The sequence below is a fragment of the Mesoplodon densirostris genome, chromosome X (assembly GCF_025265405.1).
Source record: "Mesoplodon densirostris isolate mMesDen1 chromosome X, mMesDen1 primary haplotype, whole genome shotgun sequence".
Taxonomy (NCBI): Eukaryota; Metazoa; Chordata; class Mammalia; order Artiodactyla; family Ziphiidae; genus Mesoplodon; species Mesoplodon densirostris.
This window is the reverse complement of record NC_082681.1, coordinates 7,349,451-7,373,211: the sequence shown is the minus strand read 5'-3', so window position 1 is coordinate 7,373,211 and position 23,761 is coordinate 7,349,451. Positions and strand designations below refer to the sequence as shown.

Below are 23,761 nucleotides of genomic sequence, written 5' to 3'. Positions count from 1 at the left end.
AGGCTTACAGGTTCTGGGAGCATTGACATGAAACAAGTAAGTACAGACATTCTCTGAAGTTAGAAAAGATTGAAATCCTCCTTCCACAAGGATCGTTCTGGATATTGTGGACCATGTGTGGAAACCGCCCCAAGTTCAGAGTCACGTTGGTTCACTCCAAACTCACGACAGTACCAGGCTGCTCTGCCAGAGGAAGATCCACAGTAATGGAAGTTGATGCTTCTCAAGGGAGCCCATGGAATTCTTTCAAACAATCTTCCTCAGATGAGCTGTAACCTTGATCACGACAGTTTCCTCCTAGAAAGTAACTCAGACTGACTGCACATCAGGTCAGAAACAAATACTTAATGTTTTAAGTCGAAATCTGAGGTATGACAGGATGACACATGTATCACATGCTGTCAGTTTGTTCATTTCGTGGAACTGACATTCACAGTGAAACTTTCTTAAATTAATCTTAATTTTTAGATACTATCTACCAGACCCTGCCTGACAGTGCTTTTACTCCAACTATAAGAATGGAGGATTTCCAGTTCTTTGAAACAAAGGTCAGTACCTGGAGACTCCAAATTAAACTCCTTTAAAAGTAATTCAAGTCAAAAATCCCACTTTAGAAAGTCTGAGAATCAGCATTTCTCTACAGTCAAGCCTTTTAGAATGATTTCTGGTTTCACACTTTAAGAGATTAGGCCATGAAGTCTTAGTTTTGATTGTGTCCTCTCTGAAAAGATGGCAGCTCTTGGCCCAGTGCCCCTCCAGTAGGCTTCTGAATGGGGGAGATTGGTGAGATGTGAAGGGGGCCCCAACAGAGAGCATGTGAGAAGCCAACAGAGGGAGGAAGGTCAAAGGGGAGAGATTCCAACTTCTGAAATACTGGGTTGAGCTGAGGCTTGTGCTGTTAGATCAGAGAAGGGCTTTTCCAGGCAAAGCCAGGACAGCAGGCTGGCCGACAGGAATCTTCCACCTTTGCTAAGGTGCCCCAGGAGGTGGAATGGGAGCGAAGCAACCTGACCCTCAGGGACTAGATGGCGGAGCCGCCAGTCTGACAGCGGCAGTTGCCTTTGATTCCAGATTGCCTTTTTTTTTTTTTTTACCATGGTAATATTTTATTTTTATTTTTTTATTTTTCTATTTTTATTTTATTTTTTCATCTTTATTGGAGTACAATTGCTTTACAATGGTGTGTTAGTTTCTGCTTCATAACAAAGTGAATCAGCTATACATATACATATGTCCCCATATCTCTTCCTTCTTGCGTCTCCCTCTCTCCCACTCTCCCTATCCCACCCCTCTAGGTGGTCACAAAGCACCCAGCTGATCTCCCTGTGCTATGCGGCTGCTTCCCACTAGCTATGTATTTTACGTTTGGCAGTGTATATATGTCCATGCCACGCTCTCACTTTGTCCCAGCTTACCCTTCCCCCTCCCCATATCCTCAAGTCCATTCTCTAGTAGGTCTGTGTCCTTATTCCCGTCTTACCCCTAGGTTCTTCATGACATTTTTTTTTTCTGAGATTCCATATCTATGTGTTAGCATACGGTATTTGTCTTTCTCTTTCTGACTTACTTCACTCTGTATGACAGACTCTAGGTCCATCCACCTCACTATAAATAACTCAATTTTGTTTCTTTTTATGGCTGAGTAATATTCCACTGTATATACGTGCCACATCTTTATCCATTCATCCGATGATGGACACTTAGGTTGTTTCCATCTCCGGGCTATTGTAAATAGAGCTGCAATGAACATTTTGGTACATGACTCTTTTTGAATTATGGTTTTCTCAGGGTATATGCCCAGTAGTGGGATTGCTGGGTCATATGGTAGTTCTATTTTTAGTTTTTTAAGGAACCTCCATACTGTTCTCCATAGTGGCTGTACCAATTCACATTCCCACCAGCAGTGCAAGAGTGTTCCCTTTTCTCCACATCCTCTCCAGCATTTATTGTTTGTAGATTTTTTGATGATGGCCATTCTAACTGGTGTGAGATGATATCTCATTGTAGTTTTGATTTGCATTTCTCTAATGATTAATGATGTTGAGCATTCTTTCATGTGTTTGTTGGCAATCTGTATACCTTCTTTGGAGAAATGTCTATTTAGGTCTTCTGCCCATTTTTGGATTGGGTTGTTTGTTTTTTTGTTATTGAGCTGCATGAGCTGCTTGTAAATTTTGGAGATTAATCCTTTGTCAGTTGCTTCATTTGCAAATATTTTCTCCCATTCTGAGGGTTGTCTTTTGGTCTTATTTATGGTTTCCTTTGCTGTGCAAAAGCTTTGAAGTTTCATTAGGTCCCATTTGTTTATTTTTGTTTTTATTTCCAATTCTCTGGGAGGTGGGTCAAAAAGGATCTTGCTGTGAGTTATGTCATAGAGTGTTCTGCCTATGTTTTCCTCTAAGACTTTTATAGTGTCTGGCCTTACATTTAGGTCTTTAATTCATTTTGAGTTTATTTTTGTGTATGGTGTTAGGGAGTGTTCTAATTTCATTCTTTTCCATGTAGCTGTCCAGTTTTTCCAGCACCAATTATTGAAGAGATTATTTCTCCATTGTATATGCTTGCCTCCTTTATCAAAGATGAGGTGACCATATGTACGTGGGTTTATCTCTGGGCTTTCTATCCTGTTCCACTGATCTATATTTCTGTTTCTGTGCCAGGACCATACTATCGCCTTTTTACTTCCCATTGCCATTGCTCTCCCTGCAACCTGCCTTCCCTTCCCTGCCAGTGTGGTGGAGGATGCGTGGCTTGGATGCCTATCTGGGGGTTCACTAAAGAGGCCAGAGCTGGGGATGGGCAGGAGGAGGAGGCAGGGAAAAGGTGAACCCTGTACCCTGCCCAGGAGCAGATGCTCAGATAGAGCAAGTGCTGGGCCTGGGCTGGCCGGCTGGCCTTTGGGACCACCGTGGTCCCTTCAGTGCGGCCTCTCTCAGCTTCAGCCCTGTTCCAGGAGGGTGGCTGAGAGTAGGAGCTCCTTCCACCCAGCCCAGCCTCCCCTCTCGGTTTTGATCTCCGGAAGGGAAAGCCCCAGCCCCTCTTTTGAAGCAGCAGCCGGCACCACTCGTCTCTTCTCTCCTTCCCGCAGGCATTTCTGTTCAGAATGCTGCCTCTTGCTGGCTCCTTCTGCTTCGGCTTGGTCCTCCTGCTGATTGGGAAGAAAGTGCACCAGTGGGGTGATGGGGGGTCTGGAACTCTTAAAGGAACAGCTTTCTTTCTATTAGAAATTTATTTACCTAGCACAGATTTTTTTCCTGTCTTCCTCCAATCAATGTAATCTGGGGAGAAAGGTGAATCCGATAGAAAGTGACCATAATCACCATTTAAATGTTAATTGTCGATGTTCTGGTTTTCCTCTAAAGGTTTTCAAGCAGGTCGAGCACTAGCCCAGGCAACAATCATTATTAGCAATCAAAGCCAATTTGAGGATCATTTACTGCGGGAAATTAAGGTTGGGGGCCACAGATTTGAACAGGGCAGTCCCTGCCACCTCAAGGGCTCAGAGTCTAGGGCTGAAGACTGGAACTCCACGAGTAAAGAAGGCACAGAGATAATTTGAAGATCCCTGGCACCATTTTTGCCAATAGCTCTTTTGCCCTGGAGTCTTTGACCAGAGGAGTTTACAAGTAGCCAAATAGACAAGGCAATTTGAAATGTAGTCTTCCCTTGTCTGCCCATTGGTTGATCTGCAGTCAGTTAGCTAGTATTTGTTAAGAACTTGGCCCTCTGCAAAATAAATAAACAAAGCAAAGCCTCATCGGATGCCAAAGTTGCAGTATCTTAGTGTCTTGTATCTGTATGTTAGTGACATGCTTTTTTCCCATATAAAGAATATGAAAGAGACCAAACTCGGGGCCCCTTCAAGCTCAGATTCTGAAGTCCTCCACCTCTTGGAGCTGCAGCACCTTCTACTGGGTTCAGCTCTACCTAAATGGGCTTCCCAGATTCTCAGTTCCAATGTCAGTTTCCCCGTTAGAAGAAATGTCAGCTCCTGGGCAAATTACCTGGTCTCAGTGCCTCACTTTCTTCTGGAAAAACAAAGTAAAGAAAATCTATTTGGGTGATTTTGAGAATATGAGATAATATTAGAGAAGCATATTCAAACAGAAAGGAGAACACCAGAGCAGCAAGAGACAAATGGCACCGTGATCAAGCCTGTCTTTTACAAAATGAGCCTCAGAGAAGAGACTTACTTGCTCAGTCACACAGAGAACCAATGACAGTATCTGACAGTCAGAACCCAGCTCTGTCAGTGCTCAGTCTACTGCTCTTTCTAAGAGGGTCCTCACCTTAGGCTCTCAACAATGCACCAATACTATTTTGCTTGCACGATGACATGAAGAAGGCAAAGAAGAGGTCCGGGACTCCAGGGTGCTCCTGTTCCTGAAGTGTCAGACCCCGGCCTCGCCCCTTCCAACATCGCTTTCTGGCGTCAGAGGCCAGGAAGCCTTTCCCCAAGGGCATTGGCTAAAGGGATCCACCCGATCCTGGACCACCAGTGGAGGCTGAAGGGAGGGAGGAGGCTGCACGTGGAGAGAGACAGATTCTCCGGCCAGAAGGGAGACAGGCAGCCAGAGGGTGGGATAGTGGGACACACTCAGCGGATTTCCCATTTCCCAGAGAAGGAAAGTGCAGAAGCCCTTTGCCCAACGCACGCGGTGGTTGTGCAGAGAAGGTGGTAGTGCAACCCAGTTGCCCAGCGTCCTAATCCGGAACCCAAGGACCACACAGGGTGGTCCTCGTGCCTACCCTTGCAGCCTACAGAATCCAGGGCCCAGAGCTTGCGGGCCTACTAGGTGCGCAACGCGCCCTGCAGCCCGGCAAGGCACTGCGGCATGCCTGGCCGGCCCGGGTGCGGACGCGCGGCGCCGCGGGGACGGTGAAGGTGACCGCCTTCTCCTTCCTGGCCCCGAGTGCTCTGCGCTGCGGGGCCGAGGGATGCTCGGGCCCACTAAAGTTTGCTCCAGTGCTCGGGGGCCCGAGGAGTGTCCCCGGGCAGGGACTGCGCGCGCCGCAGCGGGGGTCGACCCCCATCCCCGCGGCAGTTTGTGCGCTCTTTTCTGGTTCCGAAGCGTAACTCCCAGTTGTGGGAGGAGGTAGGGGTTCCGAGAGAGGGTCTCCTTCCCGAAGCCTGCCTCCTGGCCCCGCCGGCCACCCTCCCGCATCCCTGCAGCTGCCCCTCCGGGCGGGACCCGGGCCCGGCTCCCCAGTTCTGCGGCCGCTCCCACCAGCTGATTTTGACAGAGGGGGGTCCCGGGCGGCGCGCGCGGGCGGAGCGAGCCCCTGCCAGATCCGGGGATGATAATGTGCCGGCTCCATGTCGCGGCTTCGGGCTGTCCAGGCTCCGCCCCCTGTGAGTGTGTAAGTGTGTGATGCTGCCGCGGCCGCCGCCGCCGCCTGTGCAGCCGCCGCCGCCGCCGCCGCCGCCGCCGCCGCCGCCGCTGCCGCCCCGGCTGCCGCGCCGCGCCGCGCCGCTGCCGCTGTCCCGGCCGCCCCCGCCGCCGCCGCCGGCCCGCAGCCCGCCAGGCGGGCGGCCTCGCCGGCTCGAGCCCGCAGCGGCTGCCGCCGCAGCGTCGGGGCGCTGGGCGCGCGGGCAGCCGCGGACCGAGCGGACCCGAGCGGGCGGCCAGGCACTTGCCCGCCCGGTGCCGCCGCCGCCGCCGCCCCAGAGCGCAGGACCCGGCACCTCCGGCGCCCGCCGCCGCCGCGGATGCGGCCCGGGCACTTTTAGCCGGGCCGGAGGGCCGGAGAGCAGCGAGCGAGCCGCGCCGAGAGCCGCGCAGACCCGCCGCCAGCAGGGACGGACGCCCGGCCGCCGCAGCCGCCCGGCCGCTATGGATCTATTCGACTTTTTCAGGGACTGGGACTTGGAGCAGCAGTGGTAGGTGTTGATTTTTGCCTTCTCCTTGGCTGCGCGGGTCCCTGGGCCGGGGCTGGGCTTTTCGCCTTTGTTAAGAGGAGCCGGGGTTTGGTGGGGCGCCCGGGACGCCTTCCCAATTGCTCTTGGCCACCTCTGGCCCCGGCCGCCGCGACTCCTCGGTCGGGTGCCCGGGTGGGGGGAGGTGCGGACCGAGGGAGGGATGCAGGTCCCGAGGGCGTCGCTTGGCACTCCAAGTCCAGAGAGTTGCGTCTGGCCCAAATCGGATCCGGTGCTGCCCGGGGGCTGAGGCGCGCGACCTCCGCCGGGATTTTCTCCCCAAACGGCTGGCCGGGTGGCCTTCCCAGCGCACCGGATGCTGCCCGCCCGAAATGCCCCCAACTTTCCAGGTGCGCGACGCCGGTGGCCGGCCGCGGGGGGCAGGCAGCGGCGAGGTGCCACCGGCGGCCCTCCGCTTCCTCGGCGGCCACCGCCCCCGCCGCCACCCCGGTCCCCGCACGGCGCGGCGCGCACACCTTCCCTGCCACCCGCTCGGCCCAAGTTCCCCGCACTCGGGCGCCGAGCGGCGGCTTCGGGGGCCACCGCGCGGGGGACACCGGGTCCGGGCCGACCGCAGCGTCTGGCTTTCCAGACTGAGGGTTTTTGAAGTTGGCCCCTAAAGTTGGCCGCTCCGACGTCAACGCACATTTAATTAGCGGCCGGGCCCCCGTCCGCCCCCCACTGGGAGGCAGCCGCAGGTTTGTGGGTTTAATGGGCACCCAGCTCGGATTCACAGGTTTAGTCGGCTCTTCCCCAAATACCGTCAGCTTGTCCCCGAGAGGTTTGTGAAAGATGGTGCAGAGGTGACTGGGGAGCCGGAAAGTTGTTAGTCTGCGTGGTGTGCGCGCGCGTGTGCATAAATAGTGATATGCGTACCTATTAACTTTTACAGAAGCTTCACCTCCTGCACCAACGTTATCACTGTTAATTTGTCATAACATTCTAACGTATCGATTTCCCCCCACAGCCTATGGAATTAGACGGGGGGAAGGCGCGGCGGCAGCGACTTCGAATTGCACTCTTGGCTATTGCCTTTTCAAATGTAGTTGGAATAATCTATAGTAGCGACCGACAGTGCGAAATCTTTTGCAATGTTAAACTACTGGCAGCCGTTGACGATGAATGCTGTGTATTTTTACAAGGATTTCCCTTGCTGATGTGATATTTTAGGCAATTTCCTTCTTTAGAAAAGGGTCATACTCTTAGCCAATAGCTTCATCATGCCAATCATGACTCCTTTAGTTGCAAATCCAAGATAATCAGAACTTAAATACATTTTATTTTACAGCGATTCCGGGTAAATCCTTGAAGCCACAAATTACACTGTATCAGTATTAATCTGTAAGGCATTTTTGATACCATGCAGGGTTTTATCAGCTCTGCAGAAAAACAGGTTACAGTTTTTAACAACCATGCTGTTGTTATTTAAAAGTAAAGATCACGGTAAAATTACTGCTCAGTTAAATATTACGCTCCTGTGTACAGCCTTTACCCTGCTTCGCTAGTTTATTTTGCACACCACTGATAACCACAGTATTACTATTTGCATACAATTTGCCTCATATATGGTGTGGGTAACATCATTAATGTAACAGACGTTATAAGTGATTTTGTGGGTGTAGTTCAAATGTTAAACATATATACAAGGTATTAGGTTTTTAAAAACATGTTTATTATATTGTTTTAATTTCAGTTTAATCTTAGGCACATGCAGTTGGATATTTAAAGGGGGTGGGCTCTTTTAGTTGTGATTTCTTTTTGTCCCTTTTTGGAAACTATCCCTAACTATGGCACATCAGTTAAGAAACATGCAGACTTGGACCCTCCGTGGATATTATGTGAAATACCGCTGCATTAGTATAACACGTCTGCATAAATAAGCTGGCCTTTTCCCTCTGTGCACACGTTCCAGGAAAATTTCTCCTCTTACTGTTTGATCGTGAGGGGCAAGCTTCCTTATGCATCTGTGTTTGTAAACATTTGTAATGCAGTTGTGCGCCTGTGTGTTGTACACCCCGACAGAGAAAAGGAACATCAGTGTGAATAGTGGATGAACTAAAAAGCTTGCTATTGCCTTGAATGGAAGTGTGTACCTTTCCAAACTCTCTTTGGACATCCAGAGCATGCCAATTACATGTTCATTATATGTTTACTTCCCCTCCTGGGGAGCAAGTAGTTGCTTAGACTGATGGCATCCATTGCTCCCCACCCCTCGCTCCCCAGGAGGTCCTAGGAAGGAAAAGGCGCCAGCCAAGTTAAGGATATCATTTCCATTGGATGTCTTCTCAGCAGTCACTTGTGGGACAGAGAGCTCTGAGCCATCTCTACCGCAACCCTAGATGTCTGACAATAACTGGATCAGGCCAGCTAAAAAACAAACTTATCTTCCAAGACTTAATGAAGAAAGACTTTACAGACACAGGCATATGTGTCATTTGCAAACACTAGACTACAGTAAGCAAAAAGTGCGTGCCCACTTAAAGACATACACATTTGTCAGGAGGAATGCAAATGGAAAGGATGGGGCATGGGTGACTGCAGGGTGGATGTGCCTAACGGAACAGAGCCCTGGACTTCACACACCGCAAGAATCTCTTAATGGGTCATGCTCTGGAGTCGATTAAAGGGCCAAAGCTCTCGTTCTTCAAGATTCCTGGGTGAATGAGCAATGTTCACCTGTGTCTGAGTTTAATATGAACCATTCTGTGAAAGAAGAGGAAGGCGCAGATGGCTGTGTGCACCAAAGACACCACTTGCTCTTAAAAAAAAGAAAAAAAGATAAAGGGAAAAAAAATCAAATTTTATCGTTGAAATCACTCCGTAGACTTGTCTGTGGTAACCCAGTAAATGAATTCTTGAGGTGTCTGGAGATCACGTGGCTAGATTTGGACTTGCTTACCAGCAAAATCCGAGGGCCTACCAAGTGCACAGCCTTTCCGCCCTGCAAGCACCCCTCCCGTATTGATTAGGTGTTGCTTCGTGACAGGCCGAGGTTCTTCGTAGGAATGCTTATCTTCTTTTTATTATTGAAAAAGAAAGAAGGAAAGAAGGGAAGATTGATACAGCAAAGGGCTCATTCTAAAAAATAAAAAAGGAAAAGGAAACCACTGTGATAGCAAAATCACAATGTTCAAAAGCCTGGGGAAAATTGTAGTTAAGCCATTGTGACAGTGGCCGACTTCTCACTGCGAAGGACGAAGGCCGGCATCCATGGTTTGTAGTTTTTATGTGGTGTCTCACAAGTAGCCTAATTAGAGGCGAGCTTGCAAACGGGCAGTTATACAGGAAGAGACTTAAACTCACTAAACTGTTATATAAATAGAAAGTTCAAAGGTCTGTGTGGGGCCGTCCAGGCTGGGAAGGGGCCATGTGCGGGCCAGGCTTCTCCTCCCCTGGGGCTGCCCCAGCGGCCCCGCTTTCCCCAGTTTCCCTCAGCCATGGGGGGCGGGGACCCTGCTCTCCAGACAAAAGTGAACTGTTTCAGCTCCAGCTGGGCATGGCCCATGCACTGCAGCAGCCCGGCTGCTTCTCCCTGCTCTGCGAGCACAGATCTTGGAGGCCTCCTGCGCTGCAATCCTCCGGAAGAGTGGAAGAGGCCTGTTTATGGATGGGAAGGTTGGGGAGAGACAGGGAACGCAACCTTGGTCTACCTGGGGGTGACAGGAATGTGGAGGGGGCGGGGCGGCGCCTCCGGGTTGCCAGGATTTCTCTTTCTCTACCTCCAGCCATTTATCTTTCCCCCTCCCCCTCTGTTTGTTTTCCACTGCAAGGGAGACAGTCAGTGGTCTTTCTTTTTTGCTGGTACAATATGCATTCTCCGGCTTGTTTGAGCATTCATTCAGCAAACCACTTGGGCTTGAGTTTCTTAAGGGAGTATATGGGAGGGCGAGACTCAAGGTGGTGAAATTAGCCAGTGATGAGGTCTCCTCCACACCCACTGAAACCCCCAAAGATAAATGCTGTCCCCGTAAATCTTAAAAGGCACGTCTATTGGACAAGGAAGAAAATTATCTCATGTTAGAAATCAGTTTAATGGTACATGAATTGTTTTGCTAATGATTCAGTCAAGCATTTAACAACTTTAAAATATACAAATCAAGATTGAAAATGACTGCCTCAAATATGAATCTGTCATTATAGATATAAACAAGATTCCAAACATTTAAGTGTTTTGTAGATGGATAAAAATTACATTGTATTTAAACATGCTAATTATTGTTGAATAGCAATGGTTTTAATGTGCTGAACCTTTATTTCATGCCCATTATTCTTAGCTGAGACTATTTCTTGCATGAAAAATCTGCACATATTTAACAATTTCAGAATCGTAAAGGCCGAATAAAATGGCCATCTCTGGAACAATCTAGAAGCTGTAGTCCTATGAGCTTATAGCTCATACCTCAGAAAGGGAAGCTACCACATACTTGATTAGCTTGTCATGTAGACAAAACAACTGGTACAGTGACTACATTTTTCACTTTTAATTTTGTCTTTTTCTGATTGCTGTGGGATAAAGAAAGAGATTTTAAAAACTTGTTTACTGATAATGGAAAGAAATGTGTTGCTGATTTAAGAACTCAAGACCACAACCTGGAGAAACCTTTTTGAGGAGTGTGTGTGTGTGTGTGTGTGTGTGTGTGTGTGACCTGTGTCTGTAGTAGGACGCATCATCGTTGTTGCTACTGTTATTTGGGTGTTTACTCTGTGCCCCAAACATGACGGAGTAGCTAGTGCTTTAAATACTCAGTCTCACTGAATCCTTCAGACAACTTTATGAGATGGGACCTATTATGATTTCCATTTTTGGATGAAGAAATGGAGGCAGTAGCTACTCAGTGATGCAATTCAGGTTCCAGCCTAGATGGAGCTGATCCCAGAGCCTGTGCCAGCAACAACTGACATATTGTCTGAGCCTTTCCAACAGGTGGGATCCTTCTCCATACATCATCTCATTTGGTCATTGTGAATCAGAACGTACACGTGTTATTCCCATTTTACAGATGAGCAAACAGCCCTGGAGAGGTTGATGGACTCACCTAAGTTCACACAGCCTGGTTAGTAGTAGGGCTGGGTCAGGAATCCACATCTCCCAATTTCCAGCCCAAGTGCCTTCCTGCAAAACCTCATTGCCTATTATTTATTGTTACTGTGTGGGTTCGAGCATTTAGCTCTCACTGAAACAAACGGATTAGACTGTGTATATGATGCTTGTGTAAAAAAAAAAAATCTGTGGAATTACCATGTAATCGACTAGCCATGGAACTCTGCTTTTTTCTTTTAGTTGAATAAGGAACAATTTATGTAATGGTACAATCTCTTAGCACTTCTTTTATGGATGCCCCTTTAATGAAAACGTATGAATGGCAAATTATAATATATATGTGTATTGTAATTTGCCATTCATATATATTGTATGTATTATATATATATATATATATATATATATATATATATATATATATATATATGGCAAAACTCAAGTCCTTGAGAACTCTCCATTTAAATTCGAATGCCCTAATTTTGAAGATCTGGTACCTGAACTTAAAGAAGACCATGGTATATTGTCTAGTTAATTGGAAGCCTCAAAGCTGGGCATAGGAGGTTGATAACATTCTTTCCAAAGCTTGATAACTTACCACATCTATCATTTGATTTGATCCTCACAATAACCATGTGGGTTTGTCAGGACTGGTCTTACTGGCTCCATTTTGTAGACACGAAAACTGAAGTTCAGAGAGGTTAAGTGACTTGCCTAAGTTTTCACAGTGTGTGGATGGTCTCAGGATTTGTGTTTATTACTCTTTTCACTGAGTCACTACTGTTGCATTAAGTCGTTTGTGTTTAAATATCCACGCTGCTTCCTAGGGAATGGTGTACGCCCTCGCATCATTCAGCACAGTGCCTTTCTCATTACAGGTGCTCAAGAAACATGTGTTGATTGATATGAGAGCCCCATCAGCTCCAAGAGTGCGCTATGCAAATGCTTCTGTCTTCCAAAGACAGTTGCTTAGATCCTGGTGGTAATACCGCCCCTCTGCCTGCTTGATAGTGTTTTAATTGTAACTTTTTGAAGGTCTCCTAGCCAGTCTGGTCTCTTGCACAGAAAGTAACGAGAAAGAAGGATAGTAAACAAGGAAAGCTTAATAGGAAAAGGCAAAATTCGAACCCCTGTTATTTATCAGTGTGCTTAAAAAAATAGATTTCTATGAATTCTAAGATATGCTTAGAACTGAAAAAAACCAGCTTTGAAGGTAGAGGGGTACAGGACTGGTATTGTGTCTCAATCTGTGCGGAGAATGTTGAAGAAGAATGTGTGACAAAAATCTGAAGAAGAATTGAGTGGTCGGAGGGTTGGGATTCCTCCAGCTTTCCTTGAGTTTCAGCCTTTATGACTTGTATTTCATCGTGAGAAGCCTGTTTTTCTACTTAACTGTAGCAGATCCACGCCATAAATTATCATGACTGTTAAACAAAGGTCCAGCACTGGGTTCCCCTAATGTAAAACTTTTATGTTGCACTTTAATGAAATTTTATATGCATGTTCAAAGCGAGGCACGCTTTATACCATGGAGAGGGCGGTGCTCGGAATTGTTGAATTTATTTTAAAGTAAATCTTTTCGATGACCTTAGCTGCTAACATCCACCTACTTACTGAGCTGAGAAAAATGATCTGAGTGCTTAAATAAAATGGCATGATTTAAGCAGGGCTGACAATAGCCCTCCAGCTAGAATCTGATTTTGATTATGGATTGCTTAGTTTATGGAATGCTATTTTTCATATACCTGTGCATTTTGCTTCATTTTGAAAAGAAAATCAGCCAGTGATTGAAAGTAATCTTTGATTTGGTTGTTCAATAGGCCTGTGCTGGTCTAAGAAGGTATAAAGGCCACACATTGGGAAATAAGCTAAGGAAACAGGTTGTGTTTTCATTACAAACTTAAAATCACTCATCTGTTTATTTTTTCAACGTTCATTTTGCTGGAGAAAAGGAAAAGAAGAAACCCATCACTTCCATCCTATAAAGAATGGGTTTTTTTTGCTTAGATTTCCAAATAATAGTTCTTTGCATCATCGACCGGCTTCAGTGAAAACCAGGTCTCAGTAGCAGACACTGGTGGCCTTGATTAAACCATATTCCTGGAGTCCAAATTTTGTGTTTTGTAGGCCACATATCTCCTGGCAATAGCATTGAAATGGTTTCTTTTTATATAAATAAAAAATAAAACCCTACTCATCTTGCAGTGGTGCTGCATTGTAACCTGGGCTTTAACAGTCACTGGGAGAAGTTTCTTAGGAGTCTGATGTCTCCTTGGTCTTTGGGTCTCTAGTGTGATTTGATCAAACCAACCCACCAGAAGGAGCGTGTTATGAGGACACTTGAACCTTCTGACTGTGGCAATATGTACATGACGACCTAACTGTCTGGTGAACAACGAGAAATGCAATCACAGAGGCTTTATTTCTCCCTCCAGGATGTCAGTCAACTAATTTTTTTTAATAAATTAATATTCCAAAGGGACTGGTGGTTCCACGCCAGGTCGGCACAGCCACAGTAACTAAATTAAATTCCAGAGTGATGGATGTTTCTGATGAAGTGCCATGGAATCCTGGAGAGGTCTCATCAATTAGCCATTATTTATTTGCTGGCAAAAGCCTTGGCTCAGGTGTGTAGATATTCATCAATTCCTCAAACCCAGTGTTTCAAGACTGGAGGGCCCTTCACCATCATCTGGTCCAGCCTCCTCTTCATACAGATGTGGAGACCGAGGCCCAGGATGGGAAAATAGCTTGCCCAAGGACGTACAGTCCATATGTGACAACGCTAGGTCAGGTCTGGAGCTCTCGTGTCCTGGTTCAGTATTTGTCACCCTCTCCAGAACTGTCTGCACTGTGTACCTGCTCTGTGCCCAACGCTTTGCTAGGCAGTCCCTTTTAGGGGGAGATAAAGGAATGTAGATGATGACCTCTGGCCCCACTGACTTGACAGTGGAATGTAGACCTGGATTGGGGGAAATAGTGTGGCATGGATGTAAGTAAAATAGGAATTCAGGGAGAGAGAGAGAACGTGAGCTAGAGGAGGAGAAGCAGTCCTCCTCAATGCCCAGAGTGAAATGGAAAGCCAGAAATGGGGGCTGTTTAGAAGACCAGGAACAGCCAACACTTGCTATTAAACAGTTGCCTTTGGACCCGGAGTTTACTGCTTGAATAGTAGCTCATGTTCATCACATAGTTGCTGAAGTTATGTTTTGCTGTGTGCGTGGAGTGTTCTCATTACCACTGACCACCATTGGCTGTAGGTTAACCACAGAATTCTGGACAATTATTTGAATGTCTGAATTATGTAAATATCGATGCAAGCATTCTTCAAAGAAATACCAAATGAGAGTTTGTTTTCCTGAATCAGTTGAAGCAAATGTTTGTAAATTGGCACAATTGCTGGCAAAGTAGCTATTTTCGAAAGAAGCATATATCGTGGCTCTTGAGATGTACCCAGATATATCTGTTCTTTTGTTCTTTCTCCTTTTTAAAAAAAATTATTAGCTCATTTTTGTGGAAGGTGTGTATTGATGTTTTTCCTTTAGTCTTTCTTTTTCCTAAAGCGTAAGTTGATGCCTTGGTACCATCTGATTGGTGTTTACATCTGTGTTTACAATGAATTGTTTCGGCCACCAAATAATTCTTTGTCTGGCTGTCTCATCCTTCGAATCTCAGCTCTGTCTCTGGGAAGCCACTAGCTACAATCCTCCTATACCTCCTGCGTCCCCAAACTCACATACTCTTGCCCCGTCGGGTTAGACACCCTTCCTCTGAGCTGCCATACTGCCCTGAACAGACTTCCAATGCACCTGAGTTGTTTTGAGGGATGAGAACATGTCTTTTATTGGTGTAATCCTAGCGTCTGGCCCAGAGTAATAGCCTAATGCAGCCAATTCAGAGTGCAGCATCGTTGGCTTCTCCGATTCATTCAGGCGCCGTGCTAGGTCTTCAAAATATTACCTCTAGGTGGGAAGCCATAATGAATCATATTAATAATAATGAGTGAAAATAATAATTAGAGCTTACATTTCCTATGTGACGGCTCTGAGTTGTGTTATCTGAGTTCCCTATTTTACAGGGCAGGGAATCTGGGACAGAGGGGTTCAGCGACTTGCCCAAGGTCACACGGATAGTATGCCGCAGAGTTGCAATTAACGCACAAGCTGTGAATCCTTAGCTGCGCTGATAGCCCATGATGATACCCTGGGAGAGATGCTAGAATAGTGGCAAGCCCTGTGTGCTTTGGGGCTTGGCAGCGGATTGGGCTGATGAGGACTTTGTCACTCATCTTTAGTATTTACAAGCCAGCATTGGGTTGAAGTCCATAACCATATATGAGGTGTAACTGACCTGATATCTACTCCAACAAGAGATGCTCGATTCTGCTCCTCTTTGGTGTAAGCACAAGATTCGGTGCTTGGGAGGAAGATGCATTGAACGTGGGCTCAATGAGGGTGGAGTTTTTTTGGGGGCGGTATTGTTTACCACTGCATCTGCAGTGCTTAGAACAGTGGCACACAGTAGGTGCTCCGTTACTTTTTGTTGAATAAATCAATGGGTTGATATACAGTAACCTGCTTAATGCTTTGTGTGATCAAATTTGTGAAGAGATAGTTCAGAGGTGCAAGAATGAGGTCTAAGAGAAGATCTAAAATCACGATGGTCAGACAGGTAGGTACAGGTAGACGTGTTCAACAGATAGGCTCCTGAAATAGCACGCTTATTAAAGTTTTATAAAGTAAATCTCTCTATGTGCATCTGCTTGCTAGGAATCCTGTGGGGAATTCTGTGTTGATGAGCGTAATCTCTGCTAAGCAACCCTAAACTTACCAAATTTGTGATTTTAGATTGTTACGCATAGCAGTTTCTTTTTGCGAGGTGCACCTACATTTAGTATCTATAACAATGCTGTAAGGATAATTTTGCAGACATTTTTTTAAAAAGGTGTCTTAAATTGTTACTGTCATCAGAATGAGGCTTTCATGTAGTACAAAGGTGGAGGGGAGAGCATGCCTTCAACATTTGCTGAATATTTGTCTCCATACTTTTATAGCATTTTTTTCCTCTGAGCCTGCTGCCTTGTTCGTGTTTTTTGTTTGTCCTTCCCTCTCTACCTCCCTCCCTCCTTCCTTCCTTCTTTCTTTGTTTTAAAAATAGTTCCTGCTTTGGAGGCTAACCTAGGATTTGGGTTTTCCTAACGTATTTTTAGACCGAACACATTTTCTATTTATGCCTCTGGAGGATTCAGATTGCAGTTTCATCTCAAGGATGTGCAGAAAAGTTTCCCTATGTGTTCATTTTGCAGCACTCTGTAAGATGGTTTGAGAGCCAGCGTAAGAGAACTCGTATTTGCCAAGCACTATGTTCCATGCTTTACACACACCACCATATTGAACAAGCACCCCAGAAGATAGGTGTTTTTCCCCACTGCCTTCACAGAGTTAGACATCAGCTGTATCAGAGTTGATGGGTAACTTAAAACTTCAAGATTAATTAAAATTAACCTTGGGAAAAAACTCTCTAAATATTATTTTTTTGTCTTTACAGTACACACTTAAAGGTCGTGAGATGCAGGTCAAGGAAGACAGAAAGATAAAAGGTGTTGAAGAAATCTAGGACATTTTAGTGGAGGTAAAGCACCCAGTTAGCTAAATTAACCAGGCATTAAGGTACATATTTGGAGGAGAAACTAGATACTTATGGGTTTTTAATAAATTAGGTCTCATAATCAGAAATGAAACATGTCCAAGTATTAAAGATCCAGGAGGAATGCAAGAGCCATGATGGTCTTTTTTAAAAAGTTAACTACTAAATATTAATTATATCCCTTTTGCTATAATTAGACATTTTGGCCAATTAGTTTTTTGCAGTTCTGTAACAGTTTAAACTTTAAACAGTTCACATGTATTCAGACTGCGAGTGATAAAAGTTCCTATCAAGAATGATGAAGACGATTATGGTCGGATTCTGATTAGCATTTTACCCTGAAATTACAATGAAATGCCAATGCACACTCTAATGCCACTGAAAAATGACACCAGCGGCAGACTTCTACCACAGGCTTTTGTAAATAATCACAGTTACTCATATATTTTGAACAAAAAAAAATGGAAATTTGATGAACCTATTTCAAGAGTCTTGAAAAGTTAAAGTGAATTCTAACTGTAGATTAGTAGCAAATGATGACAGCAGAGCCAGTATTACCTCAGTTGATTAATTTATAAGGATACTGGTCAATGATTTTAACCAACAGCTATGCATAGTAGAATCCTAATGGGATCTGTCTGTTAAAATTACATAAAGTAGGGCATTTGATTTATTTCATAGTTTCTCAAAGCTCAATTTTAACTTCATACAAATAATGCATTAGTCACCCGGGATAAATGACACATTGAATAAAGTTGTGATTTTGTCTGCTTCACCTAATCTGATTTAGCACAGGATTACATCTGGCTTCTTAGTTTCTTCCTATCCTAAACGTTTGTAGTAGAGTGGGAACTTTACGTCGCCTGTTTCGTACCTCATCAGAGGAGACTGGATCATATAGGCCTTGCCCTGCCTCTGGGTTTCTGGGGTGTGTAAAGAATGCCTTCTGGTTTGGGTGTAGCATTAAGAACTGCCATAGCTACAGCTAGGCAGCAAAATGGTTTATAGACATTGCCCCTCTTAATACACGATTAGCTGAAAGATTGCATTTGGGGCTGGTAACGAATTTGAGACTGGTTAAGTAGTCAAGCCTGAAATATGTGTTATGAAAAGTAAATTTAGCAAAATAGCACTGAAATCACTAAAATTCACTCTACCAAGTTAAAATGTGGGAGGACACCAAACTTTGCCTAGGTGCCCAACTGTAGTCCACCATTTCCAGTGCCCTTGACCCTGGGGTTGGGGAGTCTTTTCCTTGGGCTGTGAATGCTACCGTGGCTGCTCCAGGGAAGTACGTGCCTCTGAGTCTTACAGTGTCACCTATCCAGTTTCAGTGCCAAGTCGTGACTACCTTGTACACTCTGATCACCACTATTGCCATCTTTCTTTGGGTTCCTTGCCTCAATGGGAGATGGAAAGGTGAGTTTGTCCAGCAGAGAACCTTCGAAATCTGTTCGGCCTGCAACTGCATACCAAAATTGGAAGAAGGGGGGAGATTTTAAATTCATGGCTGGCTGGAAATATGTAGGCTTATATTTTTAAGATTTAAAAAACATGATTAGTAGAGAGTCCATAGAGCTTCATGGACGTCAGATAACTCTTAAAAACGAAGGCAAATGATGAAGTATGGGGTAAGTTTCCTGAAATTGAACATAATCATAAAAATTCAAGGAAAAGCAATATATTCTGCAAAATTTATGAGTTTTTTGGTGGGGAGAGTTTGCAGGGCTTGACAACCCCCAGTGCATCTGGCCTGGCACATTCCTGTTTGTAATGAGAACCTTATGGGGTGCTGGGCCTCCGTTTTCTTAGGCAGGCCTGCTCCCCAGGGGTATCATAAATGATATGCGAGTCAGAAACTTCATGGCTCATGGCATTTCTCAGAGATGTTTTAGTTAAGCTGCCTCACCCAGCTACAGGGGCAGAAGTTGGGAAACGAGTCCCCTCATAAATCTTCTTTGAGCTTTAATTAATTAATTATTTTTTGGCTGTCGTTCATAGGAATTAGAAAGGGGGAAAGTAACTGAATGAATGTGCCTATATGACTGCACAGAAATGGTCCAGGTTCTTGGGTTCATGTGACACACATTCATTTAACAGCAACAACGACAATAAGCAGAAAACCGCAGAGGTGTAAATACTGGTACGGAAAAGTTGAACCTACAGAGCCAAAAACAGAAGCAAAAGGTGCAATGCCAGCGTTAGGGCTACTTTTGCAGTTTTCTTGTGTCTCCTCTTTCCTTCTCTTTCCTTTTATTCCCCACAGGCTGGGAAAGTTTGGAATCCATCACGGTCTCACTTGTGAACTTGGACCTCACCTTGTGGGCTGTGCGGGGTGGTATGGCTGCTAGGTCATGAAATGGGGATTTGTGAATTCGTGTTTGTTCAAACGTGTGCCAGCACCTGGATTTTCTGAATGAGGCTCTGATGTTACTTTTTTCTCAAAAGGAGTTCCAGCTATTTTAGCGGTGGTGACTGGGGACAGGACAACCCCATTCAGGGCTTGTGTAATGTGGATCCTTTAACTCACTTCGCCTCTCCTGTGACTTCGGCCTCCGTTGTCAGTGTGCCCGGAGCCCAGCCAGACCTCAGCAGCCATGAGGAAGAAGCCTGACGCTACTTCCAACTCCGCAGCGCTCCGTGCTCTGTCACCCCCCCTCCCATCTCTGTCTTTTGGATTCCTGACATTTATTCCTATAAACGGCATAGTAGTTGCAGTTTTATGCACTTCCTTGGGTAGATCTAATGCATTGAGAACAGGACTGCCCCTCGCATGAGCATCACTGGCGTCTTCACTGTCTTCCTTTTAATCATACCTGTTACATGTGATAAATTTTCAGACTTGTTTACCCTTTATTAGTGAGCTGGGATACTTACGGCAGTGTTTCGAAAGGGGAAAAACAGCACTGCTTTCTGGGAGCCGTTTAACGAATGTCTCCTAAAGACTGTTTGTGCATTTTATGAGAGCAATGTTTAAAAGGTTGTAGTGAATGAAGCAGCCTACACTGGAAAAAAAGAAAACATATTCTGGGGACAGAAGCCTTTAATATCTTGCAAGCTGTTTCATTGAATTCCAAGTTTCCGGTCCCAAACTGTTGTGGCATCTTGAATTTAAACTGTCAAGTTATTAGACCTTCACGTTCAACAAAATGGAAAGACATTGGAAATTCTAGCCGTTTTGCTTTGGCAAATTAAGCCGTACTCGTTTACGTGGCCGGCGTTTAATAATAAGGCTGAATTTTCATAAATAGACAATGGGTGATGAGGCCTTCCTAGAGTCAGTACGGATACTCTGTATCCCTCTGGAACTATTAAGAGGAGAATTAAGGCTCTCTGTGAGCTACAGTTTTTTTTTTCCCCATAACGATAATTTCCCATTTAAACCCTGAACTGTAAGAATCAGAAAAGCTATAAAAATATAAAGAGAAATAGGAGCAATATTCATGAATCAGTGTGAACTACTTAGAGTAGTTCTCATGATGGTGGAGGGGAGAGGAGAGGTGCTGTCTGCTTCTCTGGAGCGCCTCCTCCCAGATCCACGTCCTGGCGCTTGTGGAGCGCCTTAGAGCTTCAGAGACCTTAACGGCGATCGGAGCTACGCCAGCTCCTTGGTCACTGCCTTCCGTCACTCTCCCTAGCAGTGCTTACCCAGCTTCTGCTGGTCCAAAAAAAAAACAAAAACAAAACAAAACCAAAACCAAAATGGGAAGAGAATAAAACTCCCTCTCAAGGCAGCCAGTTCCTTCCTATCTGGGCAGTTCTGCTACACATTCCATCATCTGTGAGAAAGGGCCTCTCTGAGCTCCCAGCCCTTGCTTGTAGTTCTGCCCTGAAGGCCACACAGAGGAAGTATAATGTCTCCTGCACTCGTCAGCCCTCCCCAGGTCTGAGGGCAGCCCTGCCGTGTTCACTGTGTTCTCATTTCTCAGGGCAGGACGTCCCAGCACTGGGATAATGGCCTGCAGAGACTCACGGAGACCCTGTCTAGATACGCGTGTGGGAGGTGGCCGGGCCTGGAAGGCTCAAGCTCTATTTTTAGGGTAGATGGAACCAAGCGAGGCCTCACCGCCTGGTCCACACACACTTTTTCAGAAGTTCGGTGCAAGAGCAGATCCTTACCAGCCTTTGCCCAGGGAAACCTCCCTCTGGGTATCTTTCCTTTTAATTGCCACAGTATGGGAACCCCAGAGGATCGAAAGGCTAACAGGAGCTTTTCCAGAAGGAATCAGATAACTAATGTTGAACTCCGGTGCTTCCTGGGAAACTGCATCTCTCTCCCTGTGGCCATGTTGGCCTGCACTTGGGAGATGACCATGGATCCCGTGTATGGAGTGGCCGCTGCACATCAGGCAATCCTCCGAACGCTTTCCACATGTAAACCCTTCAACCTTCCGTAACCCTGTGAGGTAGCAGTCGTGTTCATGATTGCCATTTTTATGATGGGGGAATTAAGGCCTAAGAGAGGTTAAGTCACTTGCTCAAGATCACACAGGTAGGTAGCGTAGGTAGCAGCAGAGCTGGGGTTCAAACCCTGGCACCATAGCACTTACCTGTAATACAGCTCCTCAGAGGCAAGGCTTGAGTTGTCGCTCCACACTGGCCACCTCTGCACAAACTACTACTTGGATGGCGTGAAAAGCCCCTCTTCCTCTGGCTGTGACCATGGCTTCATCTTGCAAGATGGAGATTCGATCCGAATAGCATTTCACTCTGACACTATATCCTTGAGCGGTCCCACTCTGCTTCCAATGTGTACGAAAGCCATCTTTGCGATGGGTGAAATTCTAAGTGTTGTATCTGTCTCCTGAAGAGGAGAATGGGCATTCATCCATTCCTTCATTCATCACATATGTGGTAGGTGTCTACATGGGCCAGGCACTGGGGATCTCATGGTGGCCATTGCATACATGGCCCCTGGAGCTGGATCATTAAATGCTTAAAGTAGGATGAGAGTTGGGCAGAGGTCCTTCCAGTTGCAGGGATTTTGGCCCTCTTTAAGATGACAAAAACAGATACTCCTTGCCCACCCTTGAGGACCACTGCCCTGGTTGATTCCTGTGGGAGATTTATGGGAAGGAGATCGACATGCCAAAGAGGTTTGGCCGGAGCCACAGCAAACCATTTCCAAAGACACTATTCTGAAAGGGCTTGAGTCATCAATCATAGGTGAAACGCATGGCACAGGGCATCTGGCTTTCTTTGTGGCTGCCAGGAAGCTAGACTGACCCAGCACTGCCTTGAATAATTTCTTCAGTGTCTAGTACTCATTATTTCCACCTGCTGTGTGAGAGGGATCTTAAGTCAAAATATAGCCCCTATGACATTGCACCGCATTGTTGATTACTGCAACCTTTCCGTCAGTATTCAGCAAACCACTTCCTGTACTGCACTATTGATGAGTTATTGTAAACCCCTGAATTCAGCTGTACAGTATGAAGTCTTTTTGCTAAAGGGACTCTAAATTGGAAAAGAATTTTTTCACACATCTTTGTCATAGGGCATGCCCGTAGCTCTTCATAGGCATCCTAAGATGAATAGTTTCTTGCTACCAAACGCTTTTTAGAAATATTTAGTTTAGATTCCAGACTAGAGACTCATCTTGACTTGGGCAAATAGTCTATTAAAGAGACTTTAGATTCCATTTTGTTCTGGGCGACTCTTGGCCCTGGAGTATGGATTTTGCTAATAAGACCAAACAGAGCCAGCTGTGATCTTCCAGAGAGCCACCTTGAGTATCAGCATGGGTGACAGATGACAGCCTTTGCTTTAAGAAGTTGATTGTACGTAATTGGGCAGTGGTCTGTTGTATTTGCAGTGCTTCGTCGGCGTGGCCTGTCCATCCTACAAGAGAAGTTAATACATGACTGCCCTGAGCAATGACCCCACATATGACTGAGCTTTGATGGGGAGGGGAAGGGGTGGCCTGTGGTGTTGGGTCACTTTCCACTTGAGTGGACGTTACCTCGTGGAGTTTTAGGTAGAGGAGTATGTATGTCTGGCGTTTAAGCTAAGACTGGATGACCCTTATCAGGAATGTTGTAGAGGGGATTCCAGCATTAGATAAAGGTTGAACTAGATGACCTTTGAGGTTGTTTCAACTGCTGAGTTTTTATGACACTTTAAAATTCCTCAGGAAAAAACCTGCAGTAGAGGGCATTGGCTGTGAATCTCAAGCTTGCAATTGTTGGAAAATAACGCTCAAGTCAAATCACATTAAATTCACTTTAAATTTTAAAAGTATAGAGCTCACAATATTTTGCCTGACTTTTGGGGCGTGGGGTGTGAGGGGGAGAACAGGAAAATTACTGCCACATAAAATGCAAAAACAATGAAAACAGCATCAACAGTCCAAATTTTAAAAAAAAAATTGTTTTAATTAAAAGGATTGGGAATCACTGACGTATATAGGCTTTTAAAATTTTTCTTGGCCAATTTGTGAGCTCGACACATGGAGCCTATTGGCATTTTAACAGAACCTTATCTAAATAGAGGCTGTGCAGCCAGTGTCTTCGTGCAGGGACCTGACTCCCTTTGGCTATTGACGGGCTTGTTACAGAACGTGGTTGACTATTCTCCAGGTCAGGAGTGAGGCGTCAACATCTCTCACAATGGAGAATGGATATTTACCTCCCTCTTCTCCACTCACTTTTTGTGTGTTTTTGAAATAAAACCTAAGCATCTTTTTCATCTTTGTTCGTAACATCATGGACTAAATACTGCAGTCTTTAAACACATCTTTAGGTGAAATCACTCATAGCAATTTCTGGTTCAGTTTGGCTAGTAGTGAATGTCTGTCCTCCACTCATGTAGATGGAATAATACAAAGTGGAAGAAACTACAAATTTTTTAAAAATGGGAAAAAGAGAACCTGAAAATTCAAAGAGGAATTTGAACCGTTCCTCATGTCCATGGGCACATACTCCACGTGTGGCAGTAAAATGGGCCATTCAAGACCTGAGGAAATAAGTTAATGATAATGTTTACCTGTGTGGGTATATATGTAGGTACTTATATCCACACGTGTAGATACACATATAGGTACACCACATACACGCAAGCGTACATAAGCTAGCTGTAGATTCTAGGCTTTCGTGAAACTTGAACTCTTAAGATGTATGCTCCTGATACCCTATCCCACCACCCTCTGTTCCCCTTTTTGT

General features: G+C 45.5%; 1 protein-coding gene across 1 annotated transcript in view; it reads left to right on the top strand.

Annotated features, from left to right (window-relative positions):
* Nucleotides 1-5,812: 5,812 nt before the first annotated feature.
* Nucleotides 5,813-23,761, top strand: part of AFF2 (ALF transcription elongation factor 2) — a 504,061-nt gene continuing 486,112 nt past the window's right edge. Inside the window, exon 1 of the mRNA XM_060086669.1 lies at nucleotides 5,813-5,881. Coding sequence (XP_059942652.1) covers nucleotides 5,835-5,881 — 47 coding nt within the window. The 5' untranslated portion in view covers nucleotides 5,813-5,834. The remainder of the gene's footprint in view (nucleotides 5,882-23,761) is intronic.